This window comes from Carettochelys insculpta, chromosome 13 (assembly GCF_033958435.1).
Source record: "Carettochelys insculpta isolate YL-2023 chromosome 13, ASM3395843v1, whole genome shotgun sequence".
Classification (NCBI taxonomy): domain Eukaryota; kingdom Metazoa; phylum Chordata; order Testudines; family Carettochelyidae; genus Carettochelys; species Carettochelys insculpta.
In genome coordinates, this window is record NC_134149.1 from 12191796 (window position 1) to 12215412 (window position 23617).

Consider the following 23617-nt stretch of genomic DNA (forward strand, 5'->3'; position numbering starts at 1 on the left):
TACCTTCAAATCAGCTGCACAGCTACGGGTACCCGCATGGCCCCTCAGTATGCCAATATTTTCATGGCTGACCTGGAACAGCGCTTCCTTAGCTCTTGTCCACTAACAACCCATCTCTACTTACGCTACATTGATGACATCTTCATCATCTGGACCCATGGGAAGGAGACTCTGGAGGAATTCCACCGGAACTTCAACAACTTTCACCCCAGCATCAACCTCAGCCTGGAACAGTCCACACAGGAGAGCCACTTCCTGGACACCAAGGTGCTAATACACGATGGCCACATCAATACCACCCTGTACCGTAAGCCCACTGACCGTTACGCCTACCTTCATGCCTCCAGCTTCCATCCCAGACACACCACATGATCCATTGTCTACAGCCAAGCACTAAGATATAACCACTTTTGCTCCAACCCCTCCGACAGAGAGAAACACCTACAGGATCTCTACCAAGCATTCTGGAAACTGCAATACCCACCTGAGGAAGTGAAAAAACAGATCAACAGAGCCAGACATGTGCCATGAAGCCTCTTACTACAGGACAAGCCCAAGAGAGAAACCAACAGAACACCACTAGCCATCACCTACAGTCCTCAGCTAAAACCCCTACAGCGCATCATCAGGGACTTACAACCCATCCTGGACAATGATCCCCCACTTTCACAGGCCTTGGGAGGCAGACGAGTCCTTGCCCACAGACAACCTGCCAACCTGAAGCAAATCCTAACCAGCAACTAAACACCGCACAACAGTCACTCTAACTCAGGGACCCATCCATGCAACAAACCTCGTTACCAGCTCCGCCCACATATCTACACCAGCAACACCATTACAGGACCTAACCAGATCAGCCACACCACCGTGGGTTCATTCAGCTGCACATCTACCAATGTAATTTATGCCATCATGTGCCAGCAATGCCCCTCTGCTATATACATCAGACAAACTGGACAGTCTGTACGTAAAAGAATAAACGCACACAAATCAGATATTAGAAATGGCAATATACAAAAACCCGTAGGACAGCACTTCAATCTCCCAGGCCACACAGTAGCAGACTTAAAAGTAGCTATCCTACAGCAAAGAAATTTCAGGACCAGACTCCAAAGAGAAATTGCTGAGCTACAATTCATCTGCAAATTTGACGCCCTCAGCTCAGGCTTAAACAAAGACTGCAAATGGCTGGCTAAATACAGAAGCAGCTTCCCCTCCCTTGGTGTTCACACCTCCAGATCAACTGCTGGTAGTAAGCCTCACCCTTGCTGACTGAGCTAACCTTGTTATCCCCACTCTTGCTCTGGCTTATTTGTACCTGGCCCTGCAGATTTCCAAGACCAGCATCTGATGAAGTGAGTCTGTGCTCATGAAAGCTCATGCTTTCTGTTAGTCTATAAGGTGCCACAGGACCCTTCATTGCTGTTACAGATCCAGACTAACACGGCTACCCCTTCTGCTACTTAACAATTTAACAACAGCTCACATCACTACAGGTCAGCCTGTTCTGATCTGTGCAGGGGGCCACAGAGATGTAATGCAGAGTCCTTGGAAGCCTATGATGTTAACAATAACCAGAGCAACAGCTCACATTTTCATTGTCAGATTCAAAACATCTTGGACGAAACCCTCATTTACTATAGACACCCATCAGAGGGATTTCAGCCTCCAAGGTTCATTTCTCCCTGGATGGTGTAGCTCGCGCCCCCCCCCTTCATTCTCTCGCACTTAACAAAAAGGAGGGAGTCCAGCAGAGGAAAGTCAACAAATGCTACTGCTTCTGTCCTGTTAGACCACTTACCACATTCTGCTTTGTAGTAACTTCTAGGGTCTGGATCACATACAGCCTGTTCCTGCAGCGCATCCTCTCGACATCCTCAGACCGAATATCACCATATTTCTGGGGGAGGGGGGAAATGAACAACTCAGTGAAATTGAATTTCAGCTACTTCCAGCCACAAAGTCACTCACATACGTGGATATTTTGGCTTTTCTCGATACTAAATAAAGCAGTATTACTAGCTGACCCAAAGCAAGCCTGATGTCTGGAAACTGACTAAGGAATAAAGATGTATCTATGCAACAACTAGACACCAGTGCCTGGCACACGCCAGCTGACTTGGGCCCACAAGACTCAGGCTGAGTGATTTTTCACTGATGTGTCAATTTCCAGGCTGGGGCTGCAGTTGGAGTTCTAGGATTCTGCAAGTTGGGAGGGTCCCAGAAACTTGGCCTCTACATGCTGGCCAGCAGGGCTGAACTGATGAATGAACCCCAGCAGCAGATGACTTCCTTCCTGGAGCAAACGAAGAATCAAGGAGGGAATTTCAACTTTGTCACAGTTAGCTCCTTGGTCTATTCCTGTGGCAGGGATGCTATTCAATGACCTTCATTAGGCATAGACTGTAAATTTATAATCTAATCCTAAACAGACACAATAAATTAAAAATTACAGGCTCTTCCAGGTACAAACTAAAAATTGCTTGTTTATGATTTAGCCTGAAAATGAACAAACCCAGGATTCAGCATCACAAAAGGATAGAAAGAAACCATGGCTCTCTTACAGCATTTTTCTCCTTCGGACAATCACTAAAAGTATATTTTCCAGCCCCTTATTCAGAGTTAGTAATTAGTGCTTGCTGCAAGAGGACAATTCCCTATTGCAGCAACTTCTAACATTTTGAAATTTTTTAGTTCCACATTGGAACAAAACCACGACTGTGTGAGGAAACAAAATTGTGTTGAAATAGACTCTCTCATCATGAGCAGGGGAGGGGATACCCTCACAGGCTACAGCCTGGCATTTAGGGTGCTGCCCTGAGATGTGGGAGACTCAGGTTCAAGTCCTTATTCTCCTGAATTGGTAGTGATGTGGAATACAAGACTCAGTTGCAAGCAGGGACTGGGAACCTAGGCCTCCCAAATCCTTGGCTAATAGCCTCATCATTCAACTATACTGTTAAGTCTCAGTTTCTCTCTCTACACATTCTTGGCAAAAACTTCTTTGACATACTTTCACGAAGCAGCGTATTTTGAAATATCATTTGGTCAGAAGCCCTGAATCTAGTTCTATTAGTGAGCCTACACCTAGAGAATCTTCCCACTGACCAGCATCAAGCCCACAGCAACTTGCACCTTTAATGCTGCCCTTCCACTGACTCTCAGAATGCTTGACAAACATTAACATGACCTCTGCTCACCTAAGAAACTAAGCCAATACCTTAATTTCTCAGGCCTTGTCTACAATAAGAGTGTAGGTGGAACTTAGCCACATTATGTTGATTTTCTTAAGAAAGTTCACACCACTGGACCCTTGCTGATGATTTTAAAAGGATGTTCATGTTTCCATGAGGACTAATGCTAAATTTGACCTTCCAAGATCAACTTTAGGGTTGTGCAGATGCAGTGCTGTGAAAGTTGATGTTCTTGGACTCCTGGAGACGTCCCACAGTGCCTCAATGTGACTGCTCTGCCCAGTAATTTCAAATCTGCTGCTTTTCAGGTGCACAGGACAAGGCCTGGAAAAGTCTTAATTTCATTCCTGTTTGGACATCATGATGAGCAGAGCAGGCAGCATAGCTCAGCAGCACACCTAGTCATCAATGTCCAGGGTCACCAACGAGCTCCAGTCTGGAGTGTGCAGGAGATCCTGGACCTGATTGCTGGGGGGTGGGTAGGGGGGAAGGGAAAAGATGAATCTGTGCTCGCAGACCTATGAAGCAGAAACTAAATGCTTGTTTCTATGCCAAGATCGCACAAGGCATGGTGGAAAAAGGATACACCAGGGATGCCTACCAGTGCTACGTGAAAATAAAAGTAATCTTCTCGTCTGGGAAGAACGCTCCCTCTCGCAGCTTTCTGAAGAGCCCAGAGTTCCTAAAGAGGTGTACATCATGCAACTTTCCTGACCATCCCATGCTGATGTCTGTGAAACAGCCCTTGTGATCCACCAGCGCCTTCACCATCATCGAGAAGTAACCCCCTGTGGTTTATGTACTCTACGGCAAGGTGCTAAGGTAGTGATGTGTGATCTGTCAATTGCTTCACCACAGTTAGCGAACCCCATCACGGCAAAATCATCCACTATGTCCTGCACGTTTCCCAGAGTCACTATCCTTCACAGCAGAAGGTGTTGATTATCTTGGCCACTTGGATCACAGCAGCCCACACTGTAGATTCACCTACTCCAAACTGATTCTCAACTAGCTGGTAGCTGTCTGGCATTTCAAGCTTCCAGAGGACTATTGTCATTCACTTTTCAACTGTGACAGCAGGTCTCATTGTGGTTTTGCGGCCCTTCAGGGCAGTGGAAATCAATTTGCAATGTTTCATGAATGTTGTATTACACATGCAAAAGTTTTTTACCCATGGCTGATCATCCCATCGTGGCATAACTATGGAGTCCCTCCAGTCTGTGCTTGTTCCAAGGGACTTTCCATGGTGTGAACAGGATCAGCTTCTGCCAGTTGTTCCACTTGTGTTTCATAAACATCTGCGTCCATGTCTTCCTCACTTTCTTCCTCACTCCAGCAGCTGCTGCTGCTTAGGCTCTGCACATACCACGGCATAATGTGCGATGCGTTCACTATATTTGCCACAACAATTTGAAACTGAATGGGGTCTGCAATGGCATCTGCATGGATAACCATTGAAAAAAATGGCACTGAGATATTGTCTGCTGTTGCTTTCAAGCAGAGGGGGAGCAAATAAGCATGCTGTCAGAGGCCGATGACACATTCACAGAACCACCCACTGTTTCTGTCCTGAGACACATTGGGAGCATAACGCAGAACGTGAGAGGGCAGCAAGAACACTGGGATAGGGCCTCATTGTGCATTGCTGTCGATGTCAAAACTGCCTACATTACTGGAGACGTACCTTCAACTTTTACAAAATCAAGTGCTTAATAAAAAAAAAGTCAAAATTCATAAATCTGACCTAATCTCGTAGTGTGGACACACCCTTACAGAGGGAAAACTGAAGCAGATACATTATGTGATTAGTCCTATGCCACACAGGAAATCAATTCAAGAGCCAGAATTAGAAGTAGATGCCTAACCCCTAGCCTTGTGCTCAGACCATAAACAAATGCCTAGCTGGAATTAAACAACTGATTTTTATTCTCACCTTCTTCACAAATTATACCAAGAGCAGCTAATTCCACCTCCAAGCTACTGCATTTCTACAAAAGCAGCTCTTCTGCATAAAACACTGCTGCCCCCAGTAAAAATAATATTCTCTAGGCCGGGGTGTGCAAAGTGGGGGGCACACCTCCCAGAAAGGGTGTGACATTTGGTAATGTGGGGGTGCAGCGTGATCAGCTTCCTCCCACTCAGTCTCCACCACTACTGTCGCCAAGGGAACGCCTCCCCCCACCCCCACCCCTGCTACTGGGCCAATCCGAATGTTCAGAGGCCCTGAGCCAAGTGGCAGGAACAGCTGGTGAGTTCCTGGCTTGTTAAGGTGGCCACACTGGTCCCCACAGCTAGTGTCACGCTGGCCTCCAGGAGTAACCTGAGATGCCGGTAAGGAGCGAGTGCTGCTGCCTGTGCGGGTGCAGGGCCGCCACCAGCTTAGTGCTGCTGCCTCTCCTCAACACAGCGCAGCCCAGGTAACCACCTCCCTGCTGTACAGCAGCACCAAGCTCTGTGGCTAGAGCGCAGCAAGAGCAATGCCTGTGAAGTGGAGGTGGTGATGCAGCTGAGCCCCCAGGGTCCTCCCTTTGAAACACCTCCCCCCCAGGCCCACTCCCCTCTTCGGGGCACCCCTTGAGTCTCCCACATACCCTCCTGGGGTCCTCACCCTGAGCAGCCCTCCCCCTTCAGGGCACCCTCTGCAGTCCCCCAGCACCCCCTTCCCTTCCTGAGCAACTCCTTTACATCCTTTTCTGTGGTCCTCCCACAGGTTGGGGGGTCCCCAGCTAACTACAGAGCCAAAAAGTGGGGCCTGATGTAAACAGTTTGCTCATCCCGGTTCTAGGCCTTTCACTACAACACTATATAAAACTGGAGTCAGAAAGGGTGTCTCATATCCATGGACAGAAACAGGAGAAAAAGAGAGCATGAATTATTCTTTTCTCTCATCTAGCCTTGCATCCTAGATAGCAGAAACAGAAAACTAAACACACTTCAAAGCAGAGAGACTATAGTTTAGTTTCAAATCACATCAAGAAAGGAGGTGCTCATATAAAATCTGGCTAGAAAAAAGAGAAAACAAAAGTTAAGTCTATTTCCTTCCCAATACAGAGACCCACAGACCAGAAGTAGTTGACAAAACCCAATGTCATAGAGAGAGGGGAAAGAGGATGTGGTAAAAGGCAAAATAGAAGATCACAGTCAGTTCTGGTTTCGGTATTTCCTCCCTGATGTCTCAAAGGCTATGTCCACACTAGCCCCAAACTTCGAAATGGTCATGCAAATGGCCATTTCAAAGTTTACTAATGAAGTGCTGAAATACATATTCAGCGCCTCATTAGCATGCAGGCGGCCGCGGCACTTCGAAATTGACATGGCTCACAGCCTCGCGGCTCATCCAGACGGGTCCTTTTTGAAAGGACCCCGCCTACTTCGAAGTGCCCTTATTCCCATCTGCTCATAGGAATAAGGGGACTTCAAAGTAGGCGGGGTCCTTTCAAAAAGGAACCCCATCTGGATGAGCCGCACGTCGGCAAGCTGCATCAATTTTGAAGTGCTGCGGCCGCCCGCATGCTAATGAGGCGCTGAATATGTATTTCAGTGCTTCATTAGTAAACTTCAAAATGGCCATTTGCATGGCCATTTCGAAGTTTGGGGCTAGTGAAGAGACAGCCAAAATGTCTATTTTACTGCTGTTCCAAAATGCAGAGCATAGGTAGTTCCCTAAATCAGCAGTGGAGATGAAAATATCAGTTCCCCTGCTGCTTGCAATCTGCAGAGGTCAGAGTCTTGCACTTCTGACTGAAGTTTCTGCCTCTGCCAATTTGTCACTTGACATGACTAAGAAATTGACTCGGGGGTGCTAGCCCTACTGACTGCTAGATTTGTCATGCGCCCAGAGGACTTCACTTCCCAGAACTGACAATACACTACATTTCAGGTACAATAAAAAAAATACAGGTTGGTCCTCCCTGCTCTGGCACTTTCATGACCTGACCTGGTCATGGCTCCACCGCTGCCAGACCTCCATCATGGCTCTGCTCCTGGCCCCAGCTGCTGCTCCCTCCTCCTCCCCTCCCCAAGGAGCTGGACCAGTTCTGTTCCAAGCCCTGGCTGTTCACTGGTCACCACCATCCCCCGCTTGCTTGGACCTCCAGGCCCAGCTGCCAGCTCCATACCTGGGTGCTGGGCTCCTGGCCACTGGCCCTGTCACTGGAGCTCTCTGCTCCAGATTACGGACCAGAGAATCCTGGTTTAGAGAGGTTCAACCTGCACCCCTGCCAAGGAAATGTTAATGAGATTGGACAGAGATCGGGGACAGTCCAACACTGAGAGGGGATGAACTAATGATATGAGCAGCCTGCTGTTTCTCCAGCTTCTGTACCTACTTCAGCTAATGCAAAACCACAACTTTTGAAAAGGGCAAACAAGAAGACACAAACACATGACACAATATACAATTCACAAAAGATACACACTTCATTTGACTCTCGGATCAGGTCCGTTATGTCCACTTTTGGGTGACAACTTTTTGCATCGTTCAGATTTGAAGCCTGCTGCACAGCTGGAGGCAACGGACTGTCTTTGTTAGTGACGCTGTCGAAAAATCTGTGTGAAAATGACACAGACATAACATTAGCAAGACCCAACTGTCAAAGCAAAGTGCAACCGACAACTTCTCTGACTCTCGTGAGAGCAGAAGAGAAGAATGGGTGGAGGAGTACTTGAAAGAGAATATTGATCTGGGGGCAAGCAAAGACTGGGCTATTTATGTGGGAAAGGAGGACTAAAATTATGGTGAAGTGGGACCCTAATCACATTTCACCCACAGGCCTCTGCTGCAGTAAGCTGTGTACTGCACACATTCATAATTTATGTGTATCTTCAACAAAAGTTCGTGGTCAAGGATAACCATAATCTACAGAGAGAGGAACAACTCCACAGAGCAGGGCTGGGCAAAATACAGCCTGCGGGCCACATCTGGCCCACCAAGCCACCAGGCCCGGCCTGCAGATGCAGCAGGAAGCCTGGGGCAACTTTCCTGCCTGCCCTGCCCCTGCATGCTTCAGGGCCCTGTTTGTCTTTGAGTGGATTAAAGCCAGGACGGGGGTAGAGGAGAGGCTTCAAATTCTGCCCTTGCCCACAGCACAATCCCATTGGCTGGTTTCTGGCCAATGAGAGCTTCCTGTTTTGAAGCACAAACGAAAAGTACTCCTCCCTCTCCACTCAGGCGTGTAGCTGTTCACAAAGGAACATGGCCCCTGACAGGGCAGGGCAGGGCACCTGCTGGAAAGTTAGCTGGACTGCTGGCCAGGAGTTGCCCAGATAAATCTCCCAAGCCAGAGCCTGACTCTGGCACCCCAGACCCTTCCTTCCCACAACCTTCTGCACTTCATGCCTGCCCCAATTCTCTCCCCACCTCCTGAACACACCTCCTTCCAAACCATGCACCCCAAACTCTTGCCCCAGGTGACAACTGCCTCCCTCCCTCAAACTCCCTCCCAAACCCCACACTCCTTCCTGCCTCCCAATCCCTTACTCCAAGTTCCCTTCTGCACCCAACCTCCACCCCAGACCCTGCACCCCTTTTAGTATCCTGGAAGAGTGCAGCCCTTGTCCCCTCTTCAAATTCTTGAAGTCTCACTCCCTCCTCAACAAGTATTGTCCATATACGGCTGGAGAACACCAGGAAATAATCAGAAAGTGAAAGCACAATTGGAACTGCAGCTAGCAAGGAATGCAAAGGGCAACAAGAAGGGTTTCTACAGGCATGTTAACAATAAGAGTTATCAGGCAGGGTGTGGGGCTGTTACTGGATGGGGGAGGTAACTTGGTGACAGATGATGTGGGAAAGGCTGAAGTACGCAGTGCTTTTTTTGCCTCAGTCTTCACACTCAAGGTCAGCTCCCAGACTACAGCACTAGGCGGTGCAATATGGGAAGGAGGTGGGCAGCCCTCAGTGAGTAACAACAGGTTAAAAGCGATTTTGAAAATCTAGACACACATATCCACAGGTCCAGAATTTATGCACCCAAGGATACTGAAGGAATTGACAGATATCATTGTAGAGCCTCTGGCTATTATCTTTGAAAACTCGTGGATCAGGAGAGGTCCCAGATGATTGGAAAAAGAAAATGCAGGGCCCATCTTTAAAAAAGGAAAGGAGGACAATCCAGGGAACAATAGACCAGTTAGCCTTACCTCAGTCCTTGGAAAAATCATGGGGGGGGATCCTCAAGGAATCCATTTTGAAGAACTTGGAAGAGGGGAAAGTGATCAAGATTAGTCAGCATAGATTCACCAAGGGCAAGCCAAGCCTCACCAATCTCATTAGCTTCTGTGATGAGGTAACTGGCTCAGTGGGTATGGGGAAGTCAACGGATGTGATATACCTTGACTTTAACAAAGCTTCTGCTAGAGTCTCCCACAACGTTCTTGAACATAAGTTAAGTAAGTATGGATTGGATACACGGACTGCAAGATAGATAGAAAGCTGGCTAGACTGTCGGGCCCAATGAGTAGTGATTAATGGCTCTATGTCTGGTTGACAGTTGTTTTCGAGTGGAGTGCCCCAGTGATTGGTTCCAGAGGTGGTATTGTTCAACATCTTTATTAATGGCCTAGATGAGGGGATGGATTGCACTATCAGCAAATTTGCAGAGGACACTCAGCTAGGGAGAGAGGTAGATACATTGGAGGGTAGGGATACGGTCCAGAGTGACCTGGATAAATTGGAGGGTTGGGCCAAGAGAAGTCTGATGAGGTTCAGCAAGATGTGCAGAGTCCTGCACTTGGGATGGAACAATCCCAAGCATTGTTACAGGGTGGGGACTGACTGACGAAGTAACAGTGCAGCAGAAAAGGACCTGGGGATTACTGTAGATGAGAGGCTGAATATGAGTCCATGTGCCCTCATAGCCAAGAAGGCTAACAGCATATTGGGGTGCATTAGGAGCTTTACCAGGAGATCTAGAGAAGTTATTATTCTCCTCTATTCGGCACCGGTGAGGCCATATCTGGAGTACTGCCTTCAGCTCCAGACCCCAGTATAGAAAGGATGAGGATGGATTGGAGCAGGTTCAGTGGAGGGCAACGAAAACGATTAGGGGGCTGGAGCACATAACTTGTGAGGAGAAGCTAAGAGATTTGGGGTTATTTAGTTTGCAGAAGAGAAAACTGAGGAGCTATTTAATAGCAGCCTTCAACTTCCTAATGGGGGGCTCTAAAGAGGAAGGAGAGAGGCTGTTCTCAGTAGTGATGGATGGCAGAACAAGAAGCAATGATCTGAAGTTAGTTACAGAGAGAGAGGTGTAGGCTGGATATTAGGGAAAACTGTTTCACCAGCAGGTGAAGCACTGGAAGGTTGATGAAGCACAAATGCTTTACCTAGAGAGGTGGAGGAATCTCTATCCCTAGAGGTTTTTAAGTCTCGGCTTGACAAAGTCCTGGCTGGGATGATTCAGTTAGGATTGATCCTGCTTTTGGCAGGGGGCTGGACTAGAGGACCTCCTAAGGTCCCTTCCAGCCCTAGAGCAATCATTTCCTATCTGCTGCTGAGAAGCAAATTACCGTGAATCCCTTTGAAATGTATTGGACTGCTGCTGGAAGGACAAACTGCGCAAAAGAGACATATTACAGCTTGGCAAAATTTTAAATGATGCAGCTCAAAACAAAACAAGTTTATAATTTTTGTTGGTTATCTTTACATGACTGTTAAGACTGAGTAACAGCAGAGTTTGATTCTAGTTGAACTGGGTATGGGTACTGGAGGAGGAGGGATTTCACATTGACCTTGTAAGTTAAAAGCCAAACTGCAACCCACTCTTTATATGTTAGCATCAACAAACATCATCTGTAAAGCTGCTTCAGTTACTAGTTTAATTTAGGTGTTAAGAATTTAAATGAGCATAGCTAAGCTCTGAAGCGAACATTAGTCTATAAGGTTTGTTACATTCTCCCTGCTAAAACATTAACATTCAATGGATTCTAAAACAAACAATATGCTGAAGTGGTGTTTCCCAACCGTGTTCTGTGGAACCCCGGGGTTCCACAAAGCGAGAAGAAGGGTTCTGTGAGAAAGTTCCATTACAATAGCTGACTCCTCTCTGGCTCTCTGCCCTGCTGCTGCTGAAATAGTAGAGCTAAATTTAATTGGTTTAATAGCTGGCAGGACTTCGGGAGGGCTCCAGCCACTAAACCAACTGAATTTAGTTCCATTATTTCAGTGGCCGCCAGGCAGGTAGCTGCAGAGAGCCCCTCCCTCCCCAAGCAGCCACACCCCTCCAGTGGGCATGGCTTTTCTTACTCCCACCAACAGAACACCTCCACACCAGCCTTCCTTCCACTGGGTGCACATGGACACCCGGCGTAGGCTCCCCAGCAAATGCTAAGGATAAGTTAGTTCCAGGGACGGGTGTGGGGCTGAGAGGAGTTAAACCAATGGCCGGGGGCAGGTTTGAGGCTCAGAGAGGTTAAGCCTGTGGCTGGAGGGGGCAGGTTAGGGGCTGTAAGGGTTTAAGCCTGGGAATGGGGGAGTGGATTTGGGAGCTGAGGGTTAGGGTGGGTAAAGCTAGAGATGGGGGACAAGTTTGGGGGCCAAGGGTTTAGAGCCTGGGAGTGGGGTTCCGCAAAGTACTTTCAAGTTTAAAAGGGTTCCATGGCCAAATAAAACTGAGAAACACTGTGCTAAAGCTCTGGCTGAAACTACCTAAAGTTGGGACATTCACAACTAACTCTCCCTGGCCGCGTCTACATGTGCTGGCTACTTCGAAGTAGCGGCGCCAACTTCGAAATAGCGCCCGTCACGGCTACACGTGGCGGGCGATATTTCGAAGATGACAACGACGTAAGGCAGCGAGACGTCAAAGTCGCTATCCCCATCAGGAGATGGGAATAGCGCCCTACTTCAACGTTCAACGTCGAAGTAGGGAACGTGTAGTCGTTGCGCGTCCCGCAACATCGAAATAGCGGGGTCCACCATGGGGGCCATCAGCTGAGGGGTTGAGAGACGCTCTCTCCAGCCCGAGCTCGATGGTTGCTGCGTGCAGCAGCCCCTTAAAGCTCCCCGCCCCCTGCCTTCCTGTGCAGGAAGCTGAGAGAGCGTGCAGGCGGCAGCCCAGCCACGTGGCCAGCCTGCCCATCTCTGAGCAGCCACATCAACCCCCCAGCACTGTGATGGCCGCCCGCCAGCCACCTAAGTGCCCCCAAGGCACCTCCCCCAAGGGGAGCCAAGGCTCCCAGACCGGCAGCCAGGCTGGGAAGCGGCAGCGGGGCCCCTCCTGGACGGAGGCCGAGCTTCGGGACCTGCTGGGGCTCTGGAGTGAGGAGGAGGTGCTCCAGGTAACGGAGAGCAAGAGGCGGAACGCGGATGCGTTCGCTCGGCTGGCCGAGGGCCTGGCCGCCCAGGGTCACCCTGCCCACACTCCGGATCACGTCCGCAGTAAAGTGAAGGAGCTGCGGCAGGGTTACACCTGGGCCTGGGATGCGGCCGGCTCATCTGGGGCTGCCCCCGTCACTTGCCCCTTTTACAGGGAGCTCAGGGCCATCCTGGGCCCCTGGCACACCTCCTCCCCTCCGGCCACTCTTGATACCTCGGCCGACGAGCCCCAGCAGGCCCCGGAAGCGGAGTCCGCCCCGAAGGTAAGCCCCGCACCCCGGGGGCCCCCCCAGGAGCCCACCCCTGGGATGCCAGAGGAGAAGGGGGAGTCCTCCTCCAGCGATGGGGGGCTGCACATCATCCTGCCATCAGGGAGCTCCAGCAGGGCGTCCGCCCACTGGGTGTCCCCCGACCATGGGAGTGGACCATCAGGTATGTGCACCCCCAGGGTTGAGGGGCAGGGGTAACAGACATGACCAGGGCCCTCCACGTGCCCAGATGACCATGGCCCCAAGGACAGCAGTGGCATATCCCTCACAGGAGTGCATCAGCCCCTGCACCCCCAGCAGGACAGTGCCATGCCCCATCCCTGGGGATGGGTGGAGCGGAACCTAGGGTCCCCCGGTGGGAGGGGGTGGGACACCCATCATCATCATCAGCAGCAGCATCTCCCGGAAATGGAGATGGGGAACCTGAAGCAGAGGGGTGGGGGGACAAGGGCCACAGCTCGGGGCCCACACTAACGGCTGTCTCCACTCTTCTTCCCCCCCTTGTGTTCCGCAGCTGCACCATCGGAAGGACCGGAGAGCGCTGGCGAGGCTTCAGTGGTCCCGGAAACCCCTCCGGGGCCATCGCTCCAGGCAAGCCCCTCGGCGGAGCACCAACCAGGCCCACGGTGGGGACGACGGCGGAGCCAGCCCCACTCCTGGACAGCGACGGACCCCCAGCTGCTGGCGATCCACTGTCGGCAGCTGGAGGTCGCCGAGCAGCGCCTGCAGGTGGAGGAGCGGTGCCTTCAACTTCAGGAGTGGGCGCTGGCCTGGCGCCAGGAGGCATGGGGGGCCATTATGTGGACATTCGAGCATATCGCGGACTACCAGGCCCCCCATGCTGCGCCGGCCGCTGCTCTGCCCGCCCTGCCTGCTCCACCCGCCGCTCCATCCACCATCGCACCGCCACCGAGGGCCCTTCCGCTGAGGGGGACCTGGGGCCAGCTGACACCCGCCGGCCTTATCTACCGGTCCGCCTGGCCCCCAGCCCGCCCTGGCCAGGGCTGAGGCCGAAGCGTGCATCGCGGCTGTCCACCCCCAGTGCTGGACATTAGGGGGTGTGGGGCCCAGGACGTAGCCCCCCCCCCCCTTTGTATATATCCCCTTCAGTTTTATCTTCTTTTGTAAATAGTTTCTATTAGACCCCTGTTGTTATGATGGTGTTATGCTGATACCTGCCTCCCCATGCACATAGTTCTCCCCTTCCCTGTCTTCCCCTTTTTTTCTTTCATCTTATCTGACTTATAATATATATATAATATTTATTTGGCCTGTAAATAGTTAGTTAGGATAATAATAACGAGAGTTCAACATACATCTGGTTTGACGAACAAATGTCTGCTTTTATTTACAAGAAAAGTGGGGGGGTGTGCTCTTGGGTGCTCTGTGGTGTGGGCGTAGGGGCAGGGAGCATTGTGGAGGATGGGGGGGTGCAGTGGGGGGCCTGCCAGCGTTCACCCCGCAGCCTCATCGAAATGGGCCCGCAGGGCCTCCCAGACCCAGGTCCCTTCGGGGTCCACCTGGCGACTGGGGGCAGCGGATGGCTCCACATCGGCCCTGCCGGCCTCCACAGCCCAGCCCTGAAAGAAGGCCTCCCCCTTGCTCTCGACGAGGTTGTGGAGGGTGCTGCATGCGCCCACAATCTGGGGGACGTTGGTGGGGCCCGCATCAAGGCGGGTGAGGAGACACCTCCAGCGCCCTTTGAGGCACCCAAATGTGCGCTCCACCACCTGGCGCGCGTGGTTCAGGTGCATGTTGAAGCGCTCCTGGTTGGCTGACAGATGGCCCGTGTAAGGGTGCATGAGTCAGGGCCGGACGGGGTATGCTGCATCTGCGATGACGCAGAGGGACGTGGTGGTGTCCCACACAGGGATCTCCCGCTGGGGGATGTAGGTCCCCGCCTCCAGCCAGCAGCACAGGCCCAAGCTCCGGAATACCCGGGCGTCGTGGGTGCTGCCAGGCCAGCCCACATAAATGTCCAGGAAACGGCCTCGGCTGTCCACCAAGGCCTGGAGGACCACTGAGTGGTAGCCCTTCCTGTTTAGGTAGCATCCTCCACTGTGCTCCGGGGCACGGATGAGGATGTGGGTCCCATCCACAGCCCCGAAGCAATTGGGGAAGCCCAGGGTGGCAAAGCCTGCGATGGCGGCATCCAGGTCCCCAAGCCTCACGAGCCTGTGGAGGAGCAGGGCGTTGATGGCACAGACAACCTGGAGGGGAAGCACATGGGGAAGCACCAATGAGGGGTGTGCAGGGTGTGTGTGGCCCTCCCCTGCCAGGGCCCCCCTCCCCTCCCCGGGCTCCCTTCCCCTGCCAGGGCTGCCTCCCCCCCCCCCCCCCCCCCGTGGGTCCTCTTACCTCCATGAGGACAGCCCCGACAGTGGCCTTGCTGACGCCAAACTGCTGGCCCACAGATCAGTAGCTGTCTGGAGTGTGCAGCTTCCAGACAGCGATGCCGACCCATTTCTCCACACTGAGGGCACGCCGCATGAAGGTGTCCTGGTGCCTCAGTGCGGGGGTGAGCCACTGCCACAGCTCCATAAATGTCTGCCAGCTCATCCGAAAGTTCTGGAGCCAGCGGTCGTCGTCCCACTGTCCGAGCACCAGCCGCTCCCACCAGTCGGTGCTGGTGGGGTAGCTCCACAGCCCCGCGTATGAGGCGGGGGTGGGGGCGGGGTGCTGCAGGGTTTGGGGTTGCATCCTCCTCCCCTGCGGGCAGCTCCTCCTCTGTGGCAAGGATGTGCTCAGCTGCCTCCTGCATGGCATGGAGCAGGGCGAGCACTGCTCCTACAGGGGCAGCTGGGTGGACCTCTGGCTGCTGCTGCAGCTGGGAGTCCATGACTGCATCGCTCGAGGTGTGAGTGCCCATGGCTCTGCAGACCGCGTGCTGTGCAGGCTGAGTGTGTCTGGGAGAGGCCCTTTAAGGGAGCAGCTAGCTGTTGCCCCGGAAGCGCTAGTCCGCCCTGTGACCCTGTCTGCAGCTGTTCCTGGCACCCTTATTTCGATATGTGCTACTTTGGCGTGTAGACATTCCCTCGGAGCGCCTATTTCGATGTGGTGTTGCCCAACGTCGACGTTGAACGTTGACTGCACCAGCCCTGGAGGACATGTAGACGTTATTCATCGAAATAGCCTATTTCGATGTAGCGCTCACGTGTAGACGTAGCCCCTATGAGTCATGTCCAGTCAATAGATCTCATTGTTCACATGGTACGCTCTGTGTGCACCATTTAACTATTCTGAGGTATAATGACAGAGGAGGCTACAATATCTGACTTTAGGAAGGTGTTCCTGCTGCCAGTTAAGAATGTATTTTCACATGCATATTTGGTGACATGAATACGATAGAGGGCAATATGAAAAGGGGATTTACGTTGCCTTTTAAAAAAAAAAAAGGAAGGAAAAGATTTTTGCCCTGTTTGAGATTTAAACTCTCAACAATGAAAGAGCCAGTAGCATGGGATGCACCCACCCCCACTGCTTTATGGAAAATGGGTAATGAGTATAAATATACATAACTCAGACATGCTTTGGACAAAATGCCTCTTGTAAACTATCACTTTTGATGGTATGATCTGCTAGATCTGTATATCCTATTTTTCTGCATGTATCATTTTTGCAGTTGAAGTACTGACTATATACTTGTGTTCCAAATATGGCTACCCTATTGTGAGAGTATCTGCTTGTGAGGGGATATCCTTACTTCGGTGACAATGGGCCTTTAATGGGGTCGAATCCATATATGAAGAGCTTTGCTGAGTATGTTCAGACCAGCAAACAGGCAATGGCTGATTGCCATGAGTGAGTCACCTGTCCCTGTCCTTTTTGGCAATCTCCACCTTGGACATGATTTCACACATCGAGAACAATTAAATTCCCTCCACAGGGGCATGAGTATAAACAGAGGGTCCGGGAGTGGGGCGGGAATTCCTCCATTTTTATCTTCAGCCTGCTTTGGAAATTGCCTGACACATTCTAAGGAAAAACAGAACTGCTTTATGGTATCCTAGAGACCCAAGACAGAGTAAGATCATTCCTGACTTGAAGCTTTCACCTGATGCAAGAACTTCTGTTTAGTGTAAGAACTCATAACTAACTAGATTCTTAGTGGAATAGAACTTCCTATGTGTTTTCTTTTATTCTAATTCAAGTAACTCACTTTGATCTGCCTGTTTTTACTCACAACCACTTAAATTCTACTATTTTGCTTAATAAAATCTCTTATGTTTAAAATCAAGCCCAGTGTAAGCAGTTATTACCTGGGGAGGGCTACCACTGTTTACATCTCCCTTTCATTGACAAAGGTGACTTACCTAATGAGCACTCCTTGTGCAAATATTTTGCATAGACATGGATATATTTGGAGTTTTGAATCCTTTCTCGGGGTTGATTTCCCTGGTGTTGTGCCCTAAAAGTGCATCTTCCCAGAGCTGTGGTTAATCAGTGCCTGTATTGCTCTGCAGTGAAGTGGTAATCCCAACTCTGTGCCTAGTCTGGGGGAGACCAGAAGATCTGGCTCAACAGGACAGGATAGTGGGAAACCGCAGGGGGTAAGAAGGCAGGTATCTAGTGGCATGATCAGCACACCAGGGAACATCCCAAGCTGTCTTCTGTGACCGCACCCTATCACAACCAAATGAAAGGGTCACATTGTTACTGACTTGATGCCTGAACTATCACAGACATTTAATATTCTCTGGTCTGCTTGGTTGTTGAGGCAAGGCAGCTCCATAGAGCGTAGGTTTTGTAGTCATTTTAAACTATACATAGTGCCTACGGTTTTAGGAAACGAACAACTAAACTTGAGAATTTCTAAGGAGCCTGAGGGAGATAATTATGCAAACCTCACTGGGTTTCAGTGTCAAGTGAACACTCAACCCCCTTTGTCTTCTTTGAAATTGCTAGCCAAATGCTCTCTCTGCCATTCCTAAGAGGAACATCTACATGTAACTATATATCTATCTTTCTGAATTTCATTTAAGCAGGAAGAATACACCAACACCTGCTTAGACCAATACCTGTTTAGAACAGTCACTGCTTCTGCATCATCCTTACAGGTTAGCAGCTTGTCCATGTTATAGTCCAGTACCGCCAGACCCAGCTGCAAGATTGCCTTTATCCCATCATAGAAGAAACAGTCTACTACACTGACTGCACTTTCAATGGGCAGAACGCTGATGAACAGAGTAAGAAACCAGGAGAGAGAGACTGATGAGAAGAATGTCATATCTGTCATGTGGTCCGTCAGTTGAGGCAGGTGATCCTTAATGAGTTCTTCAAACACTGCCTGATCCACCAAGGCACCTGCAGGAGGACAATAAAACAGCCACCCAAATATTAGTATAGGGAATAAAACAGCAGATATTGCCATGAATCAGGTTCAATACAACCATATTTTAACTACAAAACAGGTCAAGCAGCTGCCATGGGATGACAAAAGGAATAACATGAGTGCATCTGGGTGTGCTGCAATACCAAACACCTGCATGTCCTGAGAATATTAGGAGCAATATGTATTCAGCATGACTGCAGAGCAAGTAGTACTTTATTGCTTTTGACAGTCCACAGTCTGCTTCATTGCTCCTCCTGCATAGTGAGCATCCCTCATTTGCAACAGGGGAGAGACTATGCCAGGGGAGGTGGAAGAACCCTCCGAAACAGTTGACAGCAGAATCTGGGACAAATATAGCACCTAGAACTATTTATAATTTTTTCCAACTAACTAGCTTTTCAAGTTAATAATGTGCCTTTAAAATACAAACCTAGGATAATCGTTCTATGGTACAAGAAATAGTATTTCCTGAATAAGTTCTCTGTACAGCCATAGCCCAGGAATAAAAAGCTGCATTATTTCCTGCACAAACAAGAATATTCCTGTTTATTTCAACTCTTCCTAAGCTGCAACTGAAACCAAATCAAGAAGTTTTTGCTTCTATGCAAACTACAGCTAGTGCTTCACTTCTGTTTCAAGATGTGATTATGGACGTTTATTTTTTTAAAAAAACTGATAGAAAACAGAACTGTATTACCAATGATTCGACGATTGAAATAATCAGGTAACATTCTTTCACACACAGCAACCAAGAGCCAGAAAGCTTCTTCTTCTTTGGCATAAAGCAGCAGCACGGATGTCAAAATATTCATTGCCTACAAAATCAATCAAGGTAAGAGGGACTGGCAAGGACAATGTAGTGCATTTCAGGTTTGTTACAGGTTATATATATTTTAAAGCATGGTTTACATTGCATTGCTTTATAGTTCAATTGTGGTAAGCGTCAGCTGTATCCAGTACCAGACCTATGCTGCAACACCACTAAAATGCCTGGCATAAACATTTAAGTCTATGAGGTAGATTTATAATGGCAGCCTAGCATAAATCCACCATTTACAGCAGATAAAATAATGTCATAGGCACAGGGCAAAACCTGGTGACAACTCCTATATAAAAGTCAATATCCTATAATGTTTTGAAACGTAGACTATGAGTAAACCATTGAAGCAAGAAACCCCAGTGATTTAAGTGACAGAATTATGAGGTGTGGCATCACTATACTGGTACCATATATTTGTGCTACTGATGTCTACCTGACAGTATCCAATCTTGGGATTCCTATATGCATAGGCTGTCAGAACTCTCCTGAGGGCAGAAATTCCAGTGTCGCTCTGAAAGGCTGGATGCTCAGGGAGGGAGCGCCGCAAATCTCGTTCAATTTCATCAGTAGCCAGCGTGCATGTTCCTTTGGACTTTTCCACCAGTTCAGTATAATAACCAAGGTTTGTAGCCATGTCATTAACAGCACCTGCCAGTATATTTATTTGCACAGCATTAGATGACAGAGTGTGGAATATGTACATGATTTCTTTGAAATACGTATAATAGCTTTTAGCTGAAGTTTAGCTTGAAGTTATATGGGTTATGATGGAGCCTTGGGGCCAAACTCCTCAGGCCATTACTTCATTATTATATCAGAGTAACACATTTTAAATCAATGGCATTAGACCAATGGTAACAAAGTAGAAAATTAGGCTCAAGGTAGTTAAGGTGGTAGGCTACTTTCCATTGTAAGTCAGACTCTGATCTCCCCCTTGATTTCCACAAAAAAACCTCCCATTCTATCTACAATTCTGCAAGTGTTTTGCGGTAAAGTCAATGTTTTTCTCCCCCCACCCTGCCCAAGTTGGTAGTCAACGGGCCAAGCCATTTATGTGATACACATTTTCAAAAAGCACTTCACATTTGATTCGTTCCAAGATTTTTGTGCCATCGCATGTCACAGGTGCTCAAGCACCAAACTGATGAGTGAAGAATAATGGTACAGACAGATACCCCAGTAACGGTTAGCAACTACAAATCTCTTGCATTCACAACTACTCAGCATGAGTTAAAACATGATGTATAATTTGAAAAGTAATTTGTTGCCACACACTGAACCTCTAGAAAAGTTGGAAAAATCACCTCTCATATTGGAGTGATCTTGTGGTCAAGGCACTGGCTGACAGGTCACACAAATCCCTTCTCAATTCCTGGCTCTGCCACAGACTTCTTTTGCAACCTTGAGCAAGTCACCTGGAGTGACTGACACACGCAGAAGTCAATGGGAGCTGAAGGAGCTCCAGGCCTCTGAAAAATCACTGTCTCAACTGCTCTGTGCTTCAGTTCCACATCTGTACGATACAGATTATAATACTTTCCTATCTTGTAAGTGTGTTGCTAGGATAAGCTAATTAGTGTTAGTGAGGCACTCCAATACTGATATTACACCACAGGGTGGAAGACCATAAAAGAACCTTTTTAACTTTCACAAGAGCTCATGTGCACCTTTAGAAACACTGCAAGTCATGCACATGATGTTTGTACTTTGCTTCCAGAGGCCTACTCTAGAAAAAAGTTGCAAAGATGAGGCAAATGCTCAGCTACACAAACTCCATTGGTCTGTAAATAGTCCAGGATAAGAAACTTATGGTCCACGGGCTTGATTCAACTCGTGAGGCTTGGGGCTCTACCCCTACGGCTGGAGTGCCAGCTCCAGCTCCCTCCTAAACGGGGGGCAATCAAAGCAAGCAACAGGCCTCACGGGCCCAAACAAAGCACGCAACAGGCCACATCTGGCTAGCAGTCTCTGCCTGGCAAAAGGAGAAAGCAGGTCTGCATACTGCCGGGAAGTGCTCTCCCTGCAGCCACTACCCTCCATTGCTTCCACTGGCCAGGGATCATGGCCAATGGGAGTAGCAGGAGAGGCGATCAATGCCTGGAGGGAATGCTTACCTGCAATGTGCACAGGGAAGAGACCTGTGTGCTCGTTTCCCTCTCTTGCTCAGACCTCACAATACCCACCCCGCTCCAGCACCCTCCCTTCGGATCCTGCATCCCCAGCCCACTCCAGCACCCTCACCCCCACCCTGATAGTATACCCTCCCTGTAGTCCAAGATTCCACACCCCACCCCACTCCTGCACCCTCCCTACCTTTAGAGCACTGCACTCCCACCCCCACTCCACTCCTACATGCTCCCTCTTACCCAGACCCTCTACACCTCCCTTCCACACCCTGCCCCCACCTCCAGCCTACCCTCCCTTCCACCCAGACTCTGCACCTCTAATCCCACTCCCCAGCAACATCAGAACCCAAGGACCCAGACCAAGCCAGAATGTCCCCACTGCTGCTTTTACTATGCTATCTCAAGGCCTGCTCGCGAGAATCTGCCCACCCATGCTCAGCTGCAAGACAGATGTATACAAAGAGGCTTTTCCAACCTAACTGTTCCCTTGAACTTAAGGGATACAGCATCTACCTTATCACCAAGGAAACAAACATATTTACCAGTACAGTTTTAAAAGCAATTGGAGTCAACAGCTATGATTTCCAACTGTGTAGACTGCGCATTTGATTTGGTTTTAAATTCCCTGCATAAAAGCAAGATCCTTACTTATTTCTGGTAGATAACAACCATTTCTGAAGCAGCACATTTGATCTTTGACTAGAATATTTCAGTAACACAAATTCGTAAAATTAATTCAAGCTAATTACTATTCAATACCTGAGAAAAGCAGCCAGAGTTCTCCTCGTAAGTTCTCTGGGATCCCTCTTAAAACTAGATCTCGTGTCCTCTTTGTCCGAAACATACTAACACCACGTCCACATTCTACAAAGAGGATCTTCCAGGACTGCTCTTTCATTTTTTCTTTCAACTATTAAAACAAAACAAAAGCTCATTAAGAATAAATAAAAAAGTCTGCTCGCACATTAAGAAGTATGAGGTTAAATTACGCTTTCAAAAATACCAGTATGAATTGGGAGCGACAGTTCTGATATCAATGGTATTAGTCTGGATTTACAACCGATGTAAGTGGACACAGAATCTGACCTATTAAATGCAGAGTAATTTATACAGAATTTTTAAACCTCCCCTTAAATTCTTTATCTACACTACTATTTCAAGCAGTTTATAAAAGCAATATGCCGACAGCACAGGCTGCTTCATATCTGACACTGTATCAAAGTCCACATCATTCTCAAAAGAAGTGGGGCAGTTCCAGAAAAGATTAACGGTGCAAGGGAGCACCACAGCTGAGCAGTGTGTGTGACTGTGCAGACAGGCACTGGGAAAGCCTGCCCACACAGTTCTCCCAAATGCTCCAAAGAACACTGTCAACACAACTAGGCCACCACTGACATTCCAGTCTTTGACTTCTGAATGAATTAAACTGTGTGGGTAGTAGTTGTGTGACGTTCACAAGGCACCAACAGGAGACCAATAAACCTTGTGAAGTTTACACGGATCTAACAGCAGACCAAGTGAGAGTTGGTACTTGCTTACTTACATTGCTAAATCACAGCCTATTTGATTAAATCATTTGCTTTCAACCTACTGCTGACTGTTCCTTACTTACCATCATAACAAAAAGTCATATATTTCTCTTATATAGATAAAACACATACTACAATGCTGGCAGGAAAACACAGGTTGTTCCAGTTTTCCTATACATCACCCTTTGTTGTGTTATCCTAGTTTGACAGATCTGCAACAGCATTGAGAACAGGAGCTGGAAAGCACGCCAGGAGGTGCAAACTCAAGCACTAATGTCTTTATCATACTGTGGTTTTTCAGTTTTTCCTGTTCTCAGGCTCCTTTACTTATAAATAGTGTTCTTCAGGACTTAACAGTTCCATGTAAGAGCTTCCAACAAACAATATGAAAGAAAATATGAAGCAGGTGGCAATTTTGGTTAGTCTGAGGAGCTGAAACAATGTCTGAACATTTTTAGCTTCATTTGGAGTACAGACAGAAATCAAATATTTATTAGCCATACAATTGGAGAGAGCAATTTTGTACGCTGGCCACTTTCTGTCAAAACACAAGGATTTATTTCTCCTGAAATCAAGTTGAACCTCAGTGAGAACAACCACACAAGTAAAGCCTACTTGCAAGAGTAGGCCTTAGCAAAATCAGTTCCTTACTCAGGCAGAACTGAAGAGCTCAGGTGTTTTGCCCGTGTATAAGAAGGAATGCTGAATAACCCTTTGAAAAGCACAAGACTTACATTCTGCAAATGAACTCAGTTATTTCTGTAATCTTTGGTGCAGAGTGATTAATGCATAGATAACCCAGTGCATGATTTCTTTTCGTAGTCTGGAGAAAGTATGTGCACTTTGAATAAGCTGTACTGACAAACTACCCTTTTAAAGCACTTAAAAGTGAGGAGAAAAAGGGAAAAGAAATGGACTGTGCTCTTGTTTATGATGTATAAACAGGATCCGAAGAGTCTGGGTTCCACATAACCCCAGGCAAAAAGTTCTCTTCTTCTACATATCAGAAATGCCAAGTCTCGTATTCTCTA

At 48.6% G+C, this 23617-nt stretch overlaps 1 protein-coding gene across 2 annotated transcripts in view; it reads right to left on the minus strand.

Moving 5' to 3' along the window:
- Positions 1–23617, minus strand: part of TBC1D8B (TBC1 domain family member 8B) — a 72133-nt gene that overhangs the window by 12389 nt on the left and 36127 nt on the right. For both annotated transcript variants that reach the window (XM_075007492.1, XM_075007491.1), the window contains exons 9-14: positions 21817–21967; positions 19365–19579; positions 18809–18926; positions 17798–18083; positions 7613–7742; positions 1802–1900 (exon numbers count right to left, since the gene is read on the minus strand). In XM_075007492.1, coding sequence (XP_074863593.1) covers positions 1802–1900; positions 7613–7742; positions 17798–18083; positions 18809–18926; positions 19365–19579; positions 21817–21967 — 999 coding nt within the window. The remainder of the gene's footprint in view (positions 1–1801; positions 1901–7612; positions 7743–17797; positions 18084–18808; positions 18927–19364; positions 19580–21816; positions 21968–23617) is intronic.